Source organism: Parasteatoda tepidariorum, chromosome 8, assembly GCF_043381705.1.
Source record: "Parasteatoda tepidariorum isolate YZ-2023 chromosome 8, CAS_Ptep_4.0, whole genome shotgun sequence".
Taxonomy (NCBI): Eukaryota; Metazoa; Arthropoda; class Arachnida; order Araneae; family Theridiidae; genus Parasteatoda; species Parasteatoda tepidariorum.
The window spans coordinates 7,470,783-7,494,732 of record NC_092211.1 but is presented as its reverse complement, the minus strand read 5'-3'; the positions used below and the strand labels follow the sequence as shown (position 1 = coordinate 7,494,732).

At 30.8% G+C, this 23,950-nt stretch overlaps 2 protein-coding genes across 3 annotated transcripts in view; one reads left to right on the top strand and one right to left on the bottom strand.

Moving 5' to 3' along the window:
• LOC107454881 (calcium-permeable channel component Mid1) overlaps window positions 1-8,890 on the bottom strand; it is a 159,393-nt gene extending 150,503 nt beyond the window's left edge. The window contains exon 1 of the mRNA XM_016072221.3: window positions 7,819-8,890. Coding sequence (XP_015927707.1) covers window positions 7,819-8,187 — 369 coding nt within the window. The 5' untranslated portion in view covers window positions 8,188-8,890. The remainder of the gene's footprint in view (window positions 1-7,818) is intronic.
• Window positions 1-23,950, top strand: part of LOC107454882 (5-methylcytosine rRNA methyltransferase l(2)10685) — a 199,268-nt gene that overhangs the window by 136,161 nt on the left and 39,157 nt on the right. The window lies entirely within an intron of this gene.

The window sequence follows — 23,950 nt, the reverse complement described above, 5'->3', positions numbered from 1 at the left end:
GAAGAATTTATCCTTTTCTGGTTCCTCCCTTGAAAGTGATGAAGCTAAATTGAAATCAATTTTAAGGATTACTGCAAATATGAAAAGAATTTGAAGTATATATTAGATTTTGGAAGTTTTGTTTATTAATTTGAATTCAAGTATTTTCTATATATATATATATATATATATATATATACACACTTTAAAAATGCTTAGAATAAAAATAGAGGGAATTTTATTAATTAGAATATAAGAATTATTGTTGTTTTATTATTAGTTTTATTCTTTTTCTTAAATTCTGAAGCAAAAGTTAAATCAAAACTAAAACAATTACATCTGAAATTATCGACTAATAGACATCCAGTTGTGCCATACATAATTAATATAAGAACTACTTCATTTTATATAATCTTAATTTTGATTGGTGTTATTTATAAGAAGTTTTGAACATAATATAAAATTTATTAGTGTCAGCTTTATTAGTGTATCACGCATTTTTTAAAAAATTCATACTGTTTTTTGTGCATTATGTAATATGCAGTTTGATATTATCCTTTAAAAATATTTTAGCATGGTGTCAGTTCAATTTTGTTATTATTAATCATTAGGAATTTTTTGAGCACTTTAAAAACTCTTATCATTCAAAATTATATGCTAATATGATATATAAAATATTATGTAATACATACAACCTAAATATATAAAATTATATATTGATCCACATATAATAAAGCGAGATCGGATTTTTACTTACTACTAAATTTATATAAAGGTTAAATAATCAATCTCTTTTATAAGAAAGATTGATTCAATGAAAAAAAAAATATTTTTATTTACTAAATATAAGTAGATTGATTTTGAATCGCTTCTAGGAAAGAAAGATTGGTTTTTATTTAGTAAATTGAAGAAAAGGTTGATTCATGTCTAATAAGAAGAAACTCGTTTTCATTTACAAAATGAAGGATGATTTTGATTCGTTTATAGTTAAGAGTGATTGATATTTATTTACCGAACCTAAATAAAGGTTGATATTGGTTAATTTATTATAAAGAGGGATTGAATTTTATTATTCAAAATTATTCATTATTTTTCAAAAACAATTCGTCCACTTTAAAATTTTATACCTCTTCATAAAAATTTCACTTTGTATTGTGTAATATTAATTAAGGAAATTTAAATTCAGTAACGTGAATAATGAATTTGTTTTAGTTCAGATTTCACTTTATATGTTTTAGAGTTTTAGAAAAATATTATATTAAAACTAAAATATTTCTCTTGTTTTTTTATTTTTGAAAACGCACCCAACCATATAAAATCATATCCGAGTAATATTTTTAAATCTTAAACCTTATTTAAATATATTTACATTTATTTTAATTAGTTATTTTTAATCCAATTCCTTCCTAATTTATTTTAAGTTAGCAAATAATAATGCAGTTTAACAAATGTAATCTTTTGAAACGACATGTGAAAACATGTATTTTTAACCCGAATATTCTTAAATGATATAAAAATTATTACTAATGAAAGCAGACTTATTATTACTTACATTTGCTGAAAAATACAAATTACCAAATTTTATATACTACTGAAAATAATAAAAACATTAAATAAATTATAAAAATATCCTTATGAACACGTCAAAAATACGTTTTTTTTAATGAAATCTACAATCATGTAAAATAATCAACAGGTAGGAAGAAATAAATAGACTGAAGACCAACGATAAAATAGCAGCAACAGATTTCAGAAGAAAATGAATAATAGATTAGATAATTAAGCTCAAATTCCCATTTAATAGTCTGGCGAACCCGACTATTAAATATGAAACACAGTTTTTGGAATGAAGCCATTTTGAATCTGGGGGAAATCTTTTTGACAAAAGAGTTAGCTATTTCTATAATTCAGTGCTGTGATAAATTATTTAGCCAAAATTGTTGTATTTAGATATTATTTGGCATGTTTTCATCACTTAATTGTTTTTGTTTATAAGAATAAGTAAATAGGAATAATTCCTGGGCATCATAATCTCTTTATAAATATAATTTTAAAATGCTTGCAAATAATTTCGATTATACTGCATTTTTTTTTTGTGAAAAGGATGGACATCAATAACAATGTATGATTTACATCATTAGTTATACGTAAATATATTTAAAATGCATTTATTAACGACTGTGATTATATTACAAATAATCTTTTTCTTGTATTTGCTTAATAAGTGCCGATATAAACGGAAATAAAAGTTCTTAGCAACAGTATTTCGATATAAATGTGCTTTAAATGAAATTGTTAGCAATCGCAATTATACTACTATTGTTTCCTTTAAATTAAGTGCCAACATAAGTAAAAAAGCCTCATTAGTGCCTTCAAGTATGAGTACTGAATTCATTCGAAATGAGATTTTTAAAACTTGAATTATAGTACAAATTATATTACTTGTATTTGCTTAATAAGTTCCTATCTGAATAAAAGTAGCAACATTATGTCTATATGAATACGTTTTAAATAAGCTAGTAAGCAATTGTGATTATGCAACAATTTTTTTTAAAATTAAGTGCCAACATAAACAAAAGTTCTTTGTTTGCATTATCCGTTTGCATATTATACTTCGTTTGTATATTATATGTAAATATATTTAAAATAGGATTTTTATCAATTCGGATTATATTAAAAATTTCTTTTACTTGTATTTACTTAATTGCCGATATAAATAAGGAATTGTACATTCTTTATCCCCAGTATATAACTGTAAGTAGATGCATTTTGAATGAGCTTGTTAAGCAATTATGATTATACAACAAGTGTTTTCTTTAAATTAAATGCTTCTGCATTTGAATCTTTAATTATAAGTAAATATATTTGAAATAAAATTTTTTAACAGTTTGGATACGTTACAAATTCTTTTACTTGTATTTTCTTATAAAATGCTGTTGTAAATAAAGAAATGTACATTTTTTATCCTCATCATCTCTGTGTTAATATGTTTTAAATTTGCTTGTAAACAATTTCGAATATATAGTAAAGTTTTTTTTTAACTTGTGTCTTCTGTCTAAGTGCCGATCTAAACAATACTTCTTATTGCATATTAGTTAGAGGAAAATATAATTAAAATTAACTTATTTGAGTTCATTAAAAGATCTTTTACTGTATTTTCTGCATAAGTTTTGATATAAATAACAACAGATTTTTAACATTATACTATTAGCTTCATGCTAATGTATTTAAAATTTCTAAAACATTTAAAATATTCTTCACATTTCTTTCGACCCTATATGCTGTATGTAAATAAAAAAAGTATATATCCATTGCATCGTTAGCTTCATGCGAATATATTTGAAATAAACTTCAAACAATTACGACAAATATCAAATGAATTTTTATCGATAGATTCATGAAAATTGATTTTATTACGTCTCTGAATACATAAAAATGTACGACAAATACTAAAATTATAGTTATAACTTGACGTCAAAAATAATTGCATCATTTTCAACCTGTTTTTACCAGTTTAGTTTATTAAAAGTTGATTAAATTCAATATGTTTATTTTTATGCGTATATATTTTTATGTTTATACTTTCTCCTGCCATAAAAAATCTGAAAACAAACTTCTTAAACAATTAGTATTATTTGTACATTTGACAAAAACATTATTTTGAATTGTACTATTTTCAATGTTTACTTCTTTAATAGTTTTTTTTAATCAATAAATAGCTTCATTTTTATGCTATAATGTCATTTCAATAAGTTGACCCTTGCTTGCAATTGAATTTTCATAATTAGAGAGATAGAATATCACGAAAAAAAAAACTAAAACATGTGATCATTAAGAAAATATTGACTTACAAATAATTTTTATTTGACATAACAGGTATCTTTCATAAAGTATTGTTCAAAATTTCCATATTACTTTTGTTATACCAAATTCGTGTAATGCCAAAAGTGATCAAGTTATTATTTTTGTGAAAAGGTTTGATATTAAAACAAAATTGAAGGAAAAATTATGAAGTGTTACTTCAGTTAAAGATTTTGATTAACTTATAATTTAAAAATACTTTTTTTGATTCAGTGATTCCGATATGGTATCATAATTATGCGATTCTCTAAGATATCACAAAAAAAAAACAGAAATGTACATAATTTAATTAAATTTTCACAATGTTTAACTAAAATAACTTCAAATTAGTTGTAAGTGATAAATTTAATCACTTATAATAAAACATAGCATTTGAAAATATAATTTGATTTATTTATATTTTGTACGATATCAGGTTAAGTGTATCTAAAATATTATTGAAAACCAAAATTTCAATATTGTTGTGATTGACTTTATGGAGAGAATATGGAGAGATTGTTTTCTATTTAAAAATAAAGTGAAATAGAATCCATTTTCAATAGAGACAAATAAATTTCAATCATATTGATCATTCATTTTTGTTTACTAAATTTAAACAAGGTGGACTATGATTAGATAGATTTTTGTTTACTTAAAATAAATTGAGATTGATTTCAACAACCATTTAAGAAGAAAAGATTGTTTTTGATTCATTTATTATAAAGACAGATCGGTTTTTATTTACTAAATATAAGTAGGTTTATTTTGATTCACTTCTAATAAAGGGAGATGGGTTTTATTTATCGAATTTAAGTAAAGGTTGATTGTTATTCACTTCTAATACTGATTGATTTTATTCAGCAAATTCAAAAAAGGTTTATTTCGATCCACGTATAATAAAGAGAGATAGGTTTTTTATTTACTACTTAATTTTTATAAAGGTTATATAATCCATCTCTTTTAGAAGAAAGATTGATTCAATAAAGAAAGATTGATTTTTATTTACTAAATATAAGTAGATTGATTTTGAATTGCTTCAAATAAAGAGAGATTGGTTTTTATTTTCGAAATTTAAATAAAGGGTGATTTTGATTCATTTATAATTAAGAGTGTTTTGTTTTGATTTACTAAACTTAAATAAAGTTTAATTTTGGTTAACTTGTAATAAAGAGAGATTGAATTTTATTTCATAAATTTAAGTAAAGCTTTATTTTGATTACCTTACAGTACAAGTAGATTTTTATTTGGTTAAAATAAATAGAAATTGATCGGAAAAATTAGAGATTGATTTTGCTTAACTTATGAAAAAGATAGAGTTTTACTCTCTTGAATATAGAAGCGATTGATTTTGAATCGTTATAATAAAAATTGATTTTGAACTATTTATACTAAAATGAGATTACTTATAGTATCTTAAAATAAGGAGAGATTGGCTTATTATGGGAGATTTTAATGAATAAAATTTTAATTTTTATTTACTTATGATTAAAAGAGCTTCAGTTTGTTCCTCTAACAGTAAATATTTGTGTTCTAGTCTAATAACGATAATTTTATTACTCACAGTGTAATAAAGAGTGCTTTATTCATTAGATAACTCTGATATTGTACAAAGGCAACTCATCTATGAAAATTTAAAAATGTATGATTTTAATTCAGGATTTGATTAACTTACAGTAGAAAAGTTTTGCTTAAAAATTTTCCATATATTTTATTCATTTCAATGTGATAAATATACGTCACCAAGAATTAATTTTTTTAAAGGTTTATAAAAAAAAATTATGAAATAAAGCAATGTTATTTTAATAAGTAGTTGTTGTGATTTTCATTCGCTTATATTGGATTCATTGTTAGTTGTTACTAATTTGAATTTTGCAACAATTTGTAATTTAAATTGATTCTAAATTATGTTGATAAAAAAAAATGTTTACATAAAGATTCTATGCATTTAAGTCTTAGAAAACGATATTTTTAGGGGCTGAAAAGATTATTCAAGTTCAGGAAATGATAGTTTTTAGAATTTTCTAGGAATGCGTAATTTTTATCGTAAAATATTTCGCTAAGAGCGCTCCATTCTTTTCTTTATAAGGGGGTTGATGTCGCAGAGAAGAGAACCAGATGCGTACGCATTCACACAGGGGTGGCGCTTCCATCGAATTCTTTATCTGATCCTCTCCCACCCCTTACAACTCCATCATTTATTTCTTTTTTTGTTCTCTTTTTTTTTATTCGAGAACATCTCTTCCCCATCTTTAATTCTGCTCCATACCGTCTTATTTCACTGCCCAACCATACCAAAAGACAGTACAAGAGAAAGAAGGGGCGCCGGCGGAGGGGTGGAGGCGCCCCAGTGTGCAGGGGCCGAAAACTTTAGGGGGCGATGGGATGGAAGAAGATGGAGTAGAGGGGGAGGAGAAGATTCGGGGAGTGGAAAGGGGAGCCTCGTCCTTCAAACGACCCGAGCTTCATATCCGAACAACACGGAATGTATCCGAATATTATTTCTCTCCGGAATCGCTTTTCCGGAAATATTTCCTGGAAAATCCTGGATCGGATAAAATAGGATGGGAGGGGAATTTTTATTATGTCAGGGGCTTGGAATACCCCACCATGAAGCAAAGTTATTCCATAGATGAAAGATAAAATTCCGGTCGATACTCAACCGAGACATCACGAGAGTGGTAACATGGACGATCCGCCAAATGATAAATAGATTTTTGCATTCAAACGATGAAAAAAAAAATTCTAGAACAAAATATTTTAAATTTCAAAATAATCTCAGTTAAATTAGGTTTTGATCCAAAGTTAATATCTATTACATAATATCATATATGAAATGGTATAAATGGGATTCGTATGAATATAAGTTTCTTAACACATAATTTTAGATTTTTAAAATTTGTTTGGAAAAAATCAACATACAAGTTAATTGTTTTGTTAACTTAAGCAACGTTTGTTAAGAATTTTTAATCCTAGAACGGACTATTTTACTCCCTTATGTAATAAGTTGCAGTAAATAGTCACAGTAGCACTCCTAAAAAAATCGAAATGTAAACTCGAAATTGTAAACTTTGCTTTTTATATTCTTTTAGAAGAGATATAGAAACTTAAAAGTTTTATATTTTATTTACTTTCCTCCTATTTCTATCGTACTAGAAAGAACATTTTGATCAATAATTTGCTCTTCACGAACGAGACAAAAAAAACACTAATCATACATTTTAAGGATATGAATAGTTAGTGACTAAAAAAGAATATCTGAGATATTTTTAATTATTGTTTTGATGAAAAGAAGTGTATCAAAAATTTGTAGTAAATTTATTTATTTTCAACAACTACCCTTATCTACAAAACAGTTACATATTTATTAAAATTATTTATCTATCTATTTTCATGAAATTGCTGCTATTACTATGAGATCCAAGTGGTAAAAATTACAACAAACTTTATCTATTGCTTGAATATATCTACAGATATAGTTATGGTTAGTTAAAAGGTAATTTTTCAAAAGTCATGTGATATAATGTGACTACCTACTGATTTCTCTCGCATATACATTAATGAAAGCCAGAATCAGTGAAGCGCTTATGTTACTGATACAATTGTGATAGAAACATTTTGAACTCTCCAGTTATACTATCCCTAAAACGGGCTTGAACGTCACATTTCTTCTCCAAAACACAAAAAATAATATTTATTTTAATTAATTTATACGCAAAGAAACCATTGCTTTTTAAATTTAACTTATAATAACAACTTTTCAGATCCTTTGCTCGAATAACAGTTACAAATCCATATCCTCTTTTAGGAAACTCTCCTTAAGGAATCGAGGCACTTTTTTTAATGGTATTCAATGTAAGAGACACATAAAATCACATTTTTATATGCCTATAGGACTTCAAATTTTATGTAATAGATTAACACTTATGGGACTTAAAAGACACATTGAACAATAGAAAGGAATGGTTTATTAAGTAGAGTATAAAGAGGGATTCCACTCACCGCACAGTCTCGGCACATCCAGGAGACAGAGTAGGCGTTCTCGCAGTCGTACCTGTCAAGTAGTTGGCGGAATCGGCAGACCTCCCTTTGCGCCTTGTTGTCCAGTTCACGTAGTAGGTCGAGGGCCCGGGCGTCACAGGAGTTTTTATTTATGAGACGGGCCAACTCGTAGGCGTTGCAGAAGCGGAGGCGCACGTGTTGGGATTGGGGCCCACAAGCGTCCCAAGGCCCCACGTCCTCGTCCAAATAAAGGCACTGTCGGAAGGTCCTGAACGGTGTTGACCGGGCAGCAGCGATTCGGCGGCACAGAAGAAGCAGGATCAGAGCAGCGATACACTCTATGCGAAGACTCCCATGCTCAAATCTCATAGTTCATTGGAATAGGAACTAGGGGCAGGGGAGCGGGGACAATAGTCCGGATCGGGGCACCCGTCCACATAGCAGGCGGGGGCCCCGGCTAGCGGCGGCCGCCGGGGGGGCCCCCCACCTGCGCGACCGCCTCCGTGGATCTCCTGCAGAGCCGAGAGGCGATCATACTCCGGTAGGAAGAACAGGGCCCGCCATCTTTGATGGGGGTCGAAGCTGATGGTGCCCGAATAGTGGAGGGCGCATGCCCCTCCCGGTAGCGGCGGCCCTCTTTTAAGGGCCCCCTCGTCTATCCTGGCTTTGCGAATCCATGGGGAGCCTCACAAGATGGCGATCGCTTATCCCGGATATTTTCTCCCGACGAGTGATTCCGACTCACTTCGGCCGTTCTCTCCTCTCTACTGTGGCCGCAGGCGCAGGCGCACACTATCGGTGCAGAAGGATGCGGATCCTCCCTCAGATCGTTTTCAGATCCTCGTCCACCCCTTCTATGAGGGACGTGGCCGCTGCGACCTTTTGACCCACCTGCTTTCAGCAAGACATCCAGAGAATGTCAAAAAAATACATCCACTGACCACACTCTTCAGCATCCCTCTTCTTTCATTTCAACTTCATCTCGGTGCTCCCAACAAATGATCCATCTTTCATCCCAATACAACTTTACAACTCATTTGCAATCTGACGCGCATGTCCTTTTCTCTCCGATGTACCACGTGGATTGGGGGGATCCTTACTTAATTGTGTAACTCTCTTTCACTTTTTTTTATCTTTAGATTTTCAACGGAAAAGAAATATTTGGATTACATTTAAAGCACATCATTCTTTATACATTTTTAGTAGTTTTCTAGAAAGATTTTATAATTTATTTTTCATTTTGAAAAAAAAAATAAATAAATTATTTTATTTGATACAAATTTTAAAATAAAGAATATTTAGAATGGAAATTCTTATTTGTTGGTTCTACAAAAAGTAGTTCCCAGTTCAAAATTATATCTTTAATTATTAAAATATGGTTCTAAAAAATAGCAATTCTCTGTTTAAAATCATATCTTCAATTAATAAAATAAATATTAAGTAAGCATTAGGGAATGTATAATGGTGATAAAAAATGAACTGAAAACAAAATTTCAATTCAATAAAAATATTTTTTTTTCATAATTTCGCCGAATATTTTTATTTAATAAAAAAATCTCGGGCCAGAAATTGTCAAGTGGAGTAAGAATTCTGTTTAAAACTTAATATTTTATAATTTAGTCTTAATTTAAAGAATAAGAAAAATAAATTATTTTATTATATACAAAATTTGAAATCTAGAATATTCAAAATTGAAATTCTCGATATTGGTTATGAAAAAAAATCATTTGGTTAGAAAATATTCTAACTATTTTCATTACTGAATTAATTGAGACATCAACATTCGGGACCATATTACATTGTTACGAAAAAAGAGACATCCTCAGAAACATAATTTTAATTAAACAAATTTTTTGTTTTTATGATTTCATATTTCAAATTAAACATTTTTACTGAACTGTTTTATTTTGTAAAGCCAATATCATGCTTGATATCAAGTAGGTGTATTGTATTCTCTATTGATAAACAAATTATTTAACTACGCAAAAAATTTTAATTCATAATTTCATTTTCTTAAAGCTTAAATAACTTAAAATGTATCTCAAAACTATACCTTAAAAAATACTCGTTTGTCGATAATTCATAAAAACAAACGTTCAGTACATTTTTCAGTTCAGAAAAGAGAAATATTTTTTCACAATTTCATATTTGAAGTAAAATATGCCCAAACTTGATGATTTTAAGTTTTACTTGCAAATTTAAGTTTAAAAAATACAGAGTGCTTCGTATTGATTACTTTTAGCAAATATTTAAAACTTTTTTGTAGAAAGAAAACTTTGTGTTGATTAAATAAAGCATTTTAGTATAGGCTTTTTAGTACATTTAATTTTAGATCCTGATTGATTTTGAAATTTTTTTATCAAATTGCATTTTTTCTCATCAATTAAGATTTTGAAATCAGTTTTATATTCGTAAATCAATTAGTTAAAACTGAATAACTATTTTTAAAAAAATCAAACGTTCGAAAAATAGTTCACTTTTAATCATCAGTTAGAAACATAATCTGGAGTAGAATTTTCAGCTCCGTAAGAAAATGGTTTATAAGTAGAATTAAGAATTAATATTTTATTAATTGTAAGGTTAAATTGCAATTTGCAATAAAAGGTTTATGGTCAATTCCAGAAATATATCAATCAGTTAAAGTCAGATGATACGTAATCATTGCTTTAATTATATGTTTTATTCACAAATAAAAATATTGTAAAGTGCAATTTGTAATAGAAAGTTTACTGTCAATCTCAGAAAAATGTCAATTAATTAAAGTCAATTTATACATAATAATCGTTTTAATTATATGTTTTATTCACAAATAAAAATGTAAGTTAAACTGCAATTCGTAATGGAAAGTTTATTGTCAATCCAGAAAAATATCAATTAGTTAAAGTCAGATGATACATAATAATCGTTTTAATTATATGTTTTATTCACAAATGAAAATTTTCACATGCATGTAATTCTCTTTCGGTATTAATTTTAAGTTTTTTTTCCCAAATAAAAACTATATCTCGTATTGATGATAACCTTTATTCACAAATAAAAATTGTTTTTTCCATTTAATTCAGGGCTGGCAAGTTTTTGACTATTGACGTTTTTATCCGGCTTCAACTATGGTTTTAAACATCTTGTCAAAAAGCTCTTTTTGATATAGTTTTTGACAATTGTTAAAAACCCAAACCTTTTGGTATAAAAAAGGAGTTTTTCCCGAAATATTGCCATACAGTTGGAAGAGCAACATTATCCAGAATGCCCCCATACATTTTATAGTTCATGCTGCCAACCACATGAAAAAAACTCCCACACTTTGGTGGGTTTAATTTTATATTTTATAACCGTCGTTGAACAACCGACCTAATTTTTGGGTTCATGATACTAATGTTCAACTCCGTATCCTTGTAATTTTGAACAAAATCCAGAAGACAAGGGAACTCTTGCACCAAGTATTGGGAGAAATTTACTTTTAATGGAACTAACCAGCATTTGCGTTACTTGGAGAGGAAGAGCACGAGAACCTCCTATGGTTAGCTTGACAGCAAGAGGATTCTAACTCATAATCAGTCTGATAGTGAATCTACCACTGAGGATATTTCACGTCAGCATTGTGGTCGGATGCGGGATTCGTATCGACGAGTCATTGCTTGTGATTCGAATCCAGTTCACCTCATTGGAAAGCTCGTTGGTAGCGAATATAAATTGAGATAAATTTCTTCTCACTATAATTTTGTTCACATACTATAGTACGCCTAAGGTCCTTTTGGTATCGCAATTTTCAGTATCTTGGTCTAGAGCAGGGGTGTCAAACTCGCGGCCCGCGGGCCGCATGCCGCCCGAGATGAGCATTTTTGTGGCCCAGTCAGTATGCAAAGTAAAAATAAATTAGAAATGTGAATTAGAAAGGAAACTAGCATATGAAATTATAATATACTTCATTTATAAACTATACGGATCATTTTAAATTGTACGCTCGAAAATGTGAAATTTTAATTGGCTTGCGGCACCTGCCATTCCAGGGATACTGCATCGTATCAAAAATACGCAGAAAAAATTTCAAATCTCAAAACGGAATTTGAAACAAGGTTCAAAGATTTTAATTCCTCGGAAAACAAATTTTGTTTGTTTTCGGCGATTTTCTCAATAAATATAGACTAGTAGTATGCAAATAGAAGTGATTGAGATTCAGTGCGACTCAAATCTGANACGTATTTGTTTGCTTAAAATTGAAGTTTTAATTCCATTTTAATACCACTGGGAAAAATGATAAGGGAAGGGATTAAAAGTTGGCAGGTATGTACTATAGTACGCCTAAGGTCCTATTGGTATCGCAATTTTCAGTATCTTGGTCTAGAGCAGGGGTGTCAAACTCGCGGCCCGAGATGAGCATTTTTGTGGCCCAGTCAATATATCCGACGCAAAGCAAAAATAAATTAGAAATGTGAATTAGAAAGGAAACTAGCATATGAAATTATAATATACTTTATTTATAAACTATACGGATCATTTTAAATTGTACGCTCGAAAATGTAAAATTCTAATTGGCTTGCGGCACCTGCCATTCCAGGGATACTGCATCGTATCAAAAATACGCAGAAAAAATTTCAAATCCCAGAACGGAATTTGAAACAAGGTTTAAAGATTTTAATTCCTCGGAAAACAAATTTTGTTTGTTTTCGTCGATTTTCTCAATAAATATAGACTAGTAGTATGCAAATAGAAATGATTGAGATTCAGTGCGACTCAAATCTGATGCCTGAATTTGATGAGTGGTTATGCCTGAATTTTACAAATATTTACCGGCAAGGTTTGAAAATACTCGAAAATTTGCATATGAAATTATTTCCATTTTTGGAAGTACTTATCAGTTCAAGCAATTATTATATTAACGAGCAATTATTATATTAACATTGATTTTTTTTTGCGGCAGTTAAGCATTGTTTATTTGGCCCAAGTTAGCTTTTGAATTTGACACCCCTGGTCTAGAGCATGAAAGAACATGGTTAGCCAGAATTAGTTATGGAGTACTATAAGAGGATATTCTTGCCTCCCACAATTACTATAAGGCCACGAACTACTGCAATTTTTAGTCTTTTGAATTAAAACTTTAAAGAACTTAGTTACTTGTTATAGTTCAAACTTAAAAGTTCAGCTTAAACTTAAAACTTTAAAGAATATACTTAGTCTGAATTATTACTTAGTTCTGAAGCTTTTTTTTCATGCCTCTTGGTCTAAAGCTTTAAAAAACCTAGTTTTACGTTAGTCTAAACTATAACTTATCTAGTTAGTACTTAATTAGTAAGAACACTGTTAGTCTCGACTAGAACTAAATTATGGAATGCCCAAAAGGAATCTTATTTTTCTACTGCAATTTTTAGTATCTTATTCTGAAACATTAAAAACTTAGCCTGAACTAGAACTCAATGAATCAAAAATGTAGCTTAGTTATGAAGTATCAAAGGTCTTATTGTCTTTTTCTGGCACCATAAAATCCCTTAACTATTAAAATTTTTAAACTTTCGATTTAAATTTTTAAAGAACTTAGTTACTCGTTGTAATATGAACTAAAATCTGTTAGCCTCAATTAGAACACTTACAGTCCATGACAAAATTATTAAGACGCACTCTAAGATTCTATTTAAAATCGTAATTATCAGTTGATACTCTATACAACTTTTATTGTGACTTTTTGCACTTGTTTACGTTCGTGTATCAATGGGTTAAATGAGACGATATATAATATAAATTCGACAATAGGATACATTACACGATAGCTTATACAAATATAGAATTACATACTATACAACTTTTATTGTGACTGTTTGCACTTGTTTACGTTCGTGTATCAATGGGTTAAATGAGACGATATATAATATAAATTCGACAATAGGATACATAACACGATAGCTTATACAAATATAGAATTACATCAAGCATTATATTAGTATATTATAATAATTATACTAAATTATTAAACGCACTGAAATCTTTTAATAATCACACGTTTTGCACGAGTTTAAAGGCTTTTATATTTACACATACATGATGTAATGGGTTTTTTATTCGGGAGATATTTTATATACTTCCCATTTGTCTTTATTTTTAACGTATTGCATTACAATGTGAACCCATTGATACAGGAGCGTAAACAAATGCATCCGAGTAAAATCAATACAGCTGTATAGAGTATCACAGTCGACCCAATTTTCGGGCTAACGACTACTAATGTTCAACTACGTAGATTTGTAATTTTGAGCCTAATCCAGAAGACAAGGGAACTACTGAATCAAGCATAGGGAGGAATTTTTCCTCCTGGATGACTTTTTGATGAAACTAACTCGCATTTGCGTTACATGGAGAGGAAGACCGCGAGAACCTCCAACGGTTATCCTATCGGCAAGCAAACTTTGACACATGATCCGTCTACCACTTAGGATATTTCACGTCAGCACTGTGGTCGGTGCATGCCGGATGTGGAATTCGTATCGAGCAGCCATTGCCGGGATTCGAACCCGGTTCACCTCATTGGAAGGTGAACTCTCTATCCCATGAATCACCGCATCTCTAGTCACTACATTTAAAAAAAAGTAGTTGCAGTTAACTACATTTGTGACAAAGTAGTTTCAGTTGCAGTAAACTGCAGAAATATTGTAGTTTTTCAGCTGGTTATAGAGTACCGTGGGTCTTTTTTTGCCTCCTTTAAGACCATACAGCCTCCCTTGATAATAAAGTTTTTAGTCTTTTGTTTCAAAAAATTTAAAGAACTTAAGTGCTCGTTATAATCTGATTTAGAATTAAGTAATGTTGTACCACAAGGGGACCTTTTATTGTAAATGTTGGCATTAATTTTGGTACCTTAGCCTAAAACTTTTAAGAGCCTACTTACTAGTCATCTTGAATAAGAACTTAGTTCATCCAAACTTCACTAGTAAGAACATAGTTGTAGAGTACCATAAGAAAACATTATAAACACCTCGATACTACAATTTTAGGTATTTAAATCAAATGATTCAAATCACTGGTTATTATTTATTGCTTGCATTAAACTGGTTCTAGTAAATTATTCCGAATATTGGAATAACTAATCAGAATCATTTATTTGAATCACTTACTGACCTAAGTCGATCACTTCGCCTACTCTTTTTTTATTTCTTTAAATATTGATTTTGCCAAAGCTGATGGAGTATGTGTTATTTTGTAACAGTTACTTGGAACCACTCTTTTACAATAACTGTTATATCTCATCTCTATCAATGAATGAGAATTAATGGAGAGAAACACTGCTGTTGGCAGGCCTTTTTAAGCCAGCAATAATTCAAATCAGCGATTCGCTTAAAAATAAATTGAAAGTTTTTATTTGAATCAAGGTATCAATGGATTTAAACCGCTGGTTATTATTTATTGCTTGCGTTAAACTGGTTCTAGTAAATTATTTTGAATATTGGAACAACTAATCAAAATTATTTCTTTGAATCACTTACGGATCTAAGTCGATCACTTCGCCTACTCTTTTGTTATTTCTGCCAAAACTGATGAAGTATGTGTTATTTTGTATCAGTTACTTGGAACCGCTCTTTTTCCTTCAAATTTAGCTGTCTGATCACAATCTTTTACAATAACTGTTATATCTATCAATAAATGAAAATTATTGGAGTGGCTTCAGTTAGAATCTTCTGCTTCCTTTAAACTGGCCGTAAGTTATTTCGAATATTGGAATAACTAATCAGAATCATTTACAGTCCCTGGCCAAATTATTAAACGCACTATAAGTTTGTATGTAAAATCCTAATTATCAGGTGATACTATACAGCTTTATTGTTTTTATGTGACCGAAACCGGTTTGTACTTGATTACGTTCGCGTATCAATTGGTGACATTGGACGACATATAATATAAATTCGACCATTTGATAAATTAAACTATATATTATATAAATATATAATATATATTATATCAGACATTACATTAGTATATTATAATAATTAGACCAAATTATTAGACGCACTGTTGTTTATTAATAATGATATGCTTTGCACGAGTTTATATGCAATACTCTTATATTTAAACATACATGTAATGAGTTTTTATAGAATAGATTTTTTATATACTTCCCATTTGCATTTATTTTCAACGTATTGCATTACAATGTTAACCAATTAATACCCGAACATAAACAGGTACAAACCGGTTTCAGCCGTGCAAAAACAATACAACTGTATAGTTATCACCTGATAATTAAGATTTTACTTAGAATCTTAGAGTGCATCGAATCATTTGAGCAGGGGCTGTATTTGAATCACGGATCTGAGTTTATCAACTCTTTTGTTATTTCTTTGAAGATTTATTTTGCCGAATCTGATGAGATACCCATTATTTTGTAAAGGTTATTCGGACTGCGTTTTTTTCTTTGAAATATAGTAGTCAGTACATGATCTTTTACGGTAACTGTTATATCTCGAATCCAACATCGAAGGAAATTATCAGGTGCAATTGGCGGAGCTTATCTGGTTTCGAGATAGAAATAAAAAAGCGAGTATCGGAAAGGGGGGATTTATAGTTTGATCCATCCGGAAAGCCGATAGTCATCTGTTGAAACTCCTCCTAATGCCATCATTTTAATCACTCCCCCTGCAGTTTACCGCTCTTAAAATAAACGGACTTTAAATAATCTTTTATGTTTACAAAAGTTGTTATGTTACAGAGAAAAAGTTAACTGCTTTGGTATCTTTTGTGTCAATCATTGTCTTAATTTTTCTTTTGAAATTAATTATAAATTACGCTACACTGTAAAAACCGTAAAACAATTCCTATAGAGATGTGTTATTTAAAAATTACTAAAGTTTAGTGAATAGATACTCTTTTGACACTGAGAAAAAGTTAACGGGTTAGGGATCTTTTCTGTCAATCAACATCTTGGTTTTTCTTTTGGTATTAATTATAAATTACGCTACACTGTAAAAACCGTGAGATAATACCTATCCAATGGTATTAAAAAGCTTCAAAAGTTGTGTGAATTGATACTCTTTTGACTCTGAGAATATATATATATATATATTCTCAAATCTCATATTTGTATATATTAATCTTCGTATTTTTACCTCACTCAAAAAGTCAAATGTCCTTATTTAAAAAAAAAATATTATATTAAAAAACGAATACTTATGTCTTTTTTTTTTATATGATAAATGGCATCACCAATCACGTGACATTTTTTTCAAAACTGCACTGGTTGGAATCTTTCGTTATTACATTTTTCGTCACAATTAATTGTGGTAGCTCTCTTTTTGCACCTTCGTGTTTTTTTAAATGTTTTTTTTCTCCAAACAAAAAGAAAGAAAAGAAAAAACTCAGTTTATTCTGAGCAGTTCATATCTCATGCAGGCAGCAGTTTCCCTAACTTCTAGCTCTCTACTCCCAATGCAGGGAATGATGGCACAAGAAATGCATCAAAAGAATGACGTCATCCATCATGCGGCTCATCTATCTTGGACAACTGTCGCCAATCTCAGCCGAGAGATTGAGGGGATTATTCTGTTTAGACGAAGACCTCCTTTCGTTGGAGGATGATAGTACAACACAGAAAGTGTTAGTGACAAGAACAACCGCACGCCCCCTTTCTACAATCCCTTAACGATTACATGCCTTAGATAATACTCACCCTCCATAATGTTTAAACACGATGTTTTTTTCTCTCTTTCATCTAATTATTTTATGATATCTTTAGCAGAAAAATGTTGTTGTTTTTTTCTCAACTCTCTGCAATTTGTCGGATTTATCTTTCTATTTTAGAAAAAAAAAATTCCTTTGAAATATTTTGTAGGATAATAACACTTTTGGAACTCTCAAAATATCATTTGTTTCCTAATAGGAGCGCGTAATTTTTTATTTTATTTTATACCCGTCGCTGAAAAGCAGACTCAATTTTGGTGTACGACTACTAATGTTCAACTCCGTAGTCTTGTCATTTTGAAAACAATCCAGAAGATAGGGAAGATCCAGAATCAAGTATTGGGTGAAATCTGCTTTCATGGGGGACTTTTTGAGGGAACTAACCCTCATTTGCGTTACATGAAGAGGAAAACCACGAAAACGCTTAGCCACAGTTAACCAGAGGGCAAGGGGATTCTAACCTATGATCTGTCTACACCTGAGGATATTTCACATCAGCACTGTGGTCGGTGCAAGCCTGATGCGGATTCGTATCGACTAGTCATCGGTGGGAACCGAACCCGGTTCACCTCATTGGAAGGCGAACGCTCTATCACCTGAGCCATCGCGGGTCCGGTTCACCTTATTGGAAGGATTCCACATTTTTTTTGGGGGGGGGGGAATCAACCATTTACCCAAAATTTATATCCCATATAAATACTGTCTATACGTAGCACATTTGATTTTCAATTCTTTTGTTCCCTTTTAACGAATTATTTTAAGATATATTTCATACAAAAATGTTTTTTTCTCCCCACCTCTCCACAAAATGTCAGATAATTCTTTCTTTTTTTAAATCCCTTTTCAAAGTTTTAAAGATAATACTCCATTAGAACTATCTCTTAGAAAATCTATGCTGTCTGTAAAACTTTCGAAATCTGAGCTCGTGTTTTCCTCTATATTGAGCTACGGAACTTTTACAATGAACTTGATCCAGATTAGATGTTTGTCATCTAACGCATCCATCCTTTTTAGTTGAAACAATTTCGTGTACATCATATTATAACATGAATAAAAGTTTCAAAAATATAAATATTTAAAATCTGGTTATTTACTTTTGCTCCATTTGAGAAACAAATACGTGACATCGGTATTTATTTAATATAAAAATTAATACAGGAAAATTGCCTAGAGATGGTGCTCTATACAAAATGCTGCATCTTTATGAGTGTTATGATAATCTATACTTCAAACACAAAATCTGAAGGACGTATTGCTATTGTCTACTGTCCAAATTTCGCTCTACAGTCCAAATTATTAAACGCACTCTATAAGATTCTATATAAAATCTTAATTATCAGGTGATACTATGCAGCATTATTGTTTTTGCTCGGCTGAAACCGGTTTACTCTTGTTTATGTTCGTGTATCAATGGGTTAACATTGTAATGCAATATGTTAAAAATAAATACAAATAGGAAGTATATCAAAAATCGCTTGAAAAAAAACCCCATTACATGTATGTGTAAATATAAAAGTATTGCCTATAAACTGGTGCAAAGCATGTTATTATTAAAACACTAAAGTGTGTGTAATGATTTGGTCTAATTATTATAATATACTAATCTTATACCTGGTATTATAAATATTCTATATTTATATCATATATCGTCTAATTTATATAATCGTCGAATTTATATTATATATCGTCTCATTTAACCCATTGATACACGAACGTAAACAAGTGCAAACCGGTTTCAATCCTATAAAAACAATAAAGCTGTATAATAATCACCTGGTAATTAAGAATTTACATAGAATCTAATAGTGCGTCGAATTATTTGGCCAGGGGCTGTAGAATGAACATTCTGCGAATGCCTAGGTCATTCTGCGAATGCCACGCGTGGCCCTAGGCCATTCCAATTTTTGGGACCCTTAAATTAAATTTTTTTTTCGTATATTTTTTAATTTGAAAGTATTTATATATCTTTTTATTTAAGAAAGCATATTTAAAATTAAAAAAAAATAATAATAAGTTAAGTTGTACTTTATTTTATTAAATTAGAACTAAAAAAAAATCATTTTTTTTCCTTAATATTTTTAAATTTATTTTCAAAAAATCCATTTTAAGGGGGCCCCTATTCATTGGGGGCCTCTGGTCATGGCCCAGTCTGCCCTAATGTGTAATCCGGCCCTGCATAAAAGGAAGCATTGCTCCTCGTCACAATTCTAGGACATCATAGAATTTGCTCTGTGAGATGCAAAGGATTCTGTTACTATCAATTTTTTAATTGCAAATTTCTGCTGTGTCGGGAAAAGTACCATCGTTTTGAAACTGTCATGTCTTAGAAGTAAACCATTAAGCATCAGCAGAAACAACTTATGGTCGGACTTTCAATCTCTTAAGTTACAATTTTCTAGGCTCAAAGTACATACTTGAACATTTTCACTCGGTGCTATTCATAAACTGAGTTATGAAATGCTTCGGACAAAAATTACTACCTGAATATTTGAATTTTTCATACTTGTTCTGAACAGAACATTTCTAAACAACAGAATAAAAACAATTAAGAAAAGGTAGGTAGGTACTTTATTGACGTCGCACTAGAGCTGCACAGTGGGCTACTGGCGACTGTCTGAGAAACTCCCCTGAGGATGATCCGAAGGCATGTTGATCCTCTGCAGAGGCTCCCCTATTTAGGTAGCCCGACGACCTGCACGCGAAGTCGAGCACTTTACAGTAGAACAGTTTGACAAGGACCGCTCCCCACAGTCCCTACGTAGGCTGACCAAACTGGTCATCCACCGCCTTACTGACCGCAGCCAGTGATGCTTGACTTCAGTGTTCTACTGGGAACCGTGTCTTTACGATCAGTCCACTACGGGACAATCAAGAAAAAATTTACCTATAATCAGTTCGTCTAAGACAGTTTCGCAAAAAAAAACTTTTTTATTACAGTAATGTGAAAAATCGATTGAATTAGTTAATTCTCGGAATATCCGAGTTGTCATGCTAGTTAACCAAACATTTTCTTTCAACCAAAAAAATCCATCAAAATAGCTTAGATTCAATGCAGCTAAAAATTCAGAGAATAATAGCGCCTTCATCGTAATGAAGCTGACCAGCTTTCGATGGTTTTGCAAAATTCATCTGATCTCGAACAGATTCCAAAAGTCAACTTCAGACATCCATCACAAAAAGCCTTACAGTTTTACAGGGTGATTTTAAAAACCGCGCAAATGGAAGTTTAATAGTTATTTAACGAAAATGCATTAAATTCCGATTTCCTTCCAATAGATGCCACCACAGACATTGAATGCACAACAACTAATATTTGTTATCTCGTAATTTGTATTTTCACGTCATTGAAAAGTTTGGCAATAAATAATCTGTTGCCGCTTATCCAACAACTGCACGGTGACGTTGAGTTGTTGGGTACAGCAGCAGGAGATGTACTGTCCGTTTCAAGAGACTTTGAGTTCACCGTTTTAGTTCACCATTTCAAGACAACTAGATCAATAGCTGTCAAGAAAAGAGACAGCAGCCCCTCCATTTTGGATGGAAAAAAAACTGGGAGGAGTTCAATCAGCAAAATTCCTGTGTCCGTTGTCCAAGGGCGGAAAAAAAGGCGATAGAGATAGGGACAAATCCTTTATTTAAATAAAAAAGAGATTTTGAGCTCCTGAACCCAAAAAGTCTGTCTTGAACATGGTTTTTTATTCTCAGAAAAAGGAACATTTGAAACATTTATACCTAAAGCTTGTCTACTAAGACATTATCCAAGTCTTCTGCAACGGGCAATGCCTAAGATCTGTTAGAGAATACAATACAGTCTTTAGCCATATTATTATACTCACTGTAAGATTCCATGTAAAATCTTAATTATCACGTGATACTCTATACAGCTGTATTGTTTTGACGCGACTGTTTGCACTTTTTTGCTTTTGTGTATCAATGGGTTAACATTGTAATGCAATACCTTAAAAATAAATACAAATAGGAAGTATATAAAAAATCTCCTGAATAAAAACCCATTACATGTGTGTTTAAATATAAAAGTATTGCCTATACACAGTGCGTGTAATAATTGGATCTAATTATTACAATATAATACAGTCGACTCGTGTTATAACGACCCTGTGATAGAACGACCAACATGATATAACGACCCTGTGAAGGAGTCCCAATTCACATCCATAAAAGATAACGTTATTTTACTCTTGCTATAACGACCGTAAAAAAGGTCAACTCCTAATATAACGACCCTCTCTGAATTTGAACACCGCTCTTTTCTAACTTCCTATTGGAAAGTGGGGTTGAATGGTTGACCTTGAACAAGCACACATATGTTAAGTCCTCTTAACATGTAACTTCAACAAATTAATGCACATCAAAAAATTAATGTCTTCGTCTAATGAAGCCTCGTTTATGTTCCTCGGTTTACTCTTCTTTATAATACTGCAGATTATGTACATAAAAGAAAATTCGTTATATATACCGCAAATTATGTACATCAAAAAATTAATTCATTAGAAACTAGATTTTTTTTGTCATACTATGTTTTTTAATCTGTACTTTAAAATAAAATTCTTAACAGTTGTAATTCAATCGTTAAAATGTCATTATGTTTTATTAATGTATGCATCCTATCCTTTTTTGGTTTATAACATGTATACCACAAATAGTATATGCATGCATTATGACGTTTAAAACCAGTATGTGACCGATTTTCTAAGGAAATTTGCTCATTTTGATATAGCGACCATTTGATATAACGACCAGATTGGGGCAGTCCCGATGGGGTTGTTATAACGCGAGTCAACTGTAATACAATACCTGATATAATAAATATTCTTTATTTGTATAATATATCGTCTAATATATCCAATCGTCCATATCCAATCATCAAATTTATATTATATATCGCCTAATTTAACCAATTGATACACGAACGTAAACAAATGGCAAACCGCGTAAAAGGAATACAGCTGTATAGTATCACCTGATAATTAAGATTTTACATAGAATCCTACAGTGCGTCTAATAATTTGTCCAGGGTCTGTGCATAAGACTGCAGTTGTAGGCAATACCAAAAGTTGTCTGCTGAAACAATACCTACAGACAATTGAACAATCTATGAACAATACCTAAGGTTTGCCGAATAAAAAACAAAAGCCAACAATTCAACTCATCTCTATGATACTTTATTTTTCATTTAAAAAAGTACTTTGTTAAACTGTGACGCCCGCTACTTTAAACTCACTCTGCAGAAGGGCTGCGGTCAGTAAACGGGTGAGTGACCATTTTGATCAGCCTGCATAGGGACTGGGAGTACGCGGTATCGGTCCTCGTTAAAACTGTTCTACCACAAAGTGCTCGACTTCGCTCTCAGATCGTCGAGCTACCAAAACTATTGAGCCATCCCCTCTGCAGAGGATATAAGTTACGATGGCATGTATTCGGATCATCCTCAGGGATGTTTCCTAGACTGTCGGCAATAATAATGATAATTAATAATAACGATAATGATAATAATACGATGATTAAACAAAAAAGAACTATAATCGTTAAAAAAAATTACACGAAAAGAAAGCACATTGAATACTGAGTCGTAAAATGATTAAATAATTGGACACTGGCTAATTCGAAGTGAGAAAATCAGAAAACACTGTTCATTATTTCGAACATGTGGCGGTTTTTGAGAGTGATAAATCGTCTTACTCATAAATTTAGTGGTCATAATTTTACTCATAAATTTAATTAAAAGACCTCTGTCCTAGTTATCATGGAATTTACGTTAAAGTTATGATTTTTGCTTTCTTGATATTTTTTTTTTATTCTTAACTAACTTATGATGAAATATCATAAGTTATAATAATAAAATAACATTCGACGGTTTAATTACCTTTAACAAAAACATAGGTAATAAAAACTTCACTTTATTCAAATAAGAAGAGTTTTTAATTAAAATTTCAAAGCACTAATTTTGAAAAAGGTACGGTAAGTAGTTTTGAAAAAGCAATTTAATGTCATTTGTTTTTAGGCATTTCAGAAGAATTTTTTTTTAAAAATCTGACAAGGTGGGTGTTTTTGAAAAATTCTTTTAAGGTGACTACATTTTGAGAAATGTTTCAAAAATGCCTGGCACTAATAATATTGACTTTTTTAAATTGTTTGAAATTATCAATATTTTCAAAAGTAGTCACACGTTTTGAAAAGTGGCCACTGCTGAAAACGTTCACTTAACACCAGGAAAATGTCCTAATTTTGCCTTATAACATACGGACATTACTCTACGTAAAACTCTAGTGCAAAATGGATCAAACTAATTGCAATTCTGTCCTATTTAAATCCCAAAACAACTTCCATTTTGTTATTACACAAAACTCTCGATATAGAATTAAGTGCGGAAATAAAAGCATCTCTAGTTGCAGGAAAATAAATTTTAACAAGAAGGCGTTGTGTTTTTTTTTATCGCAGGGAGGGGGGGGGGGGC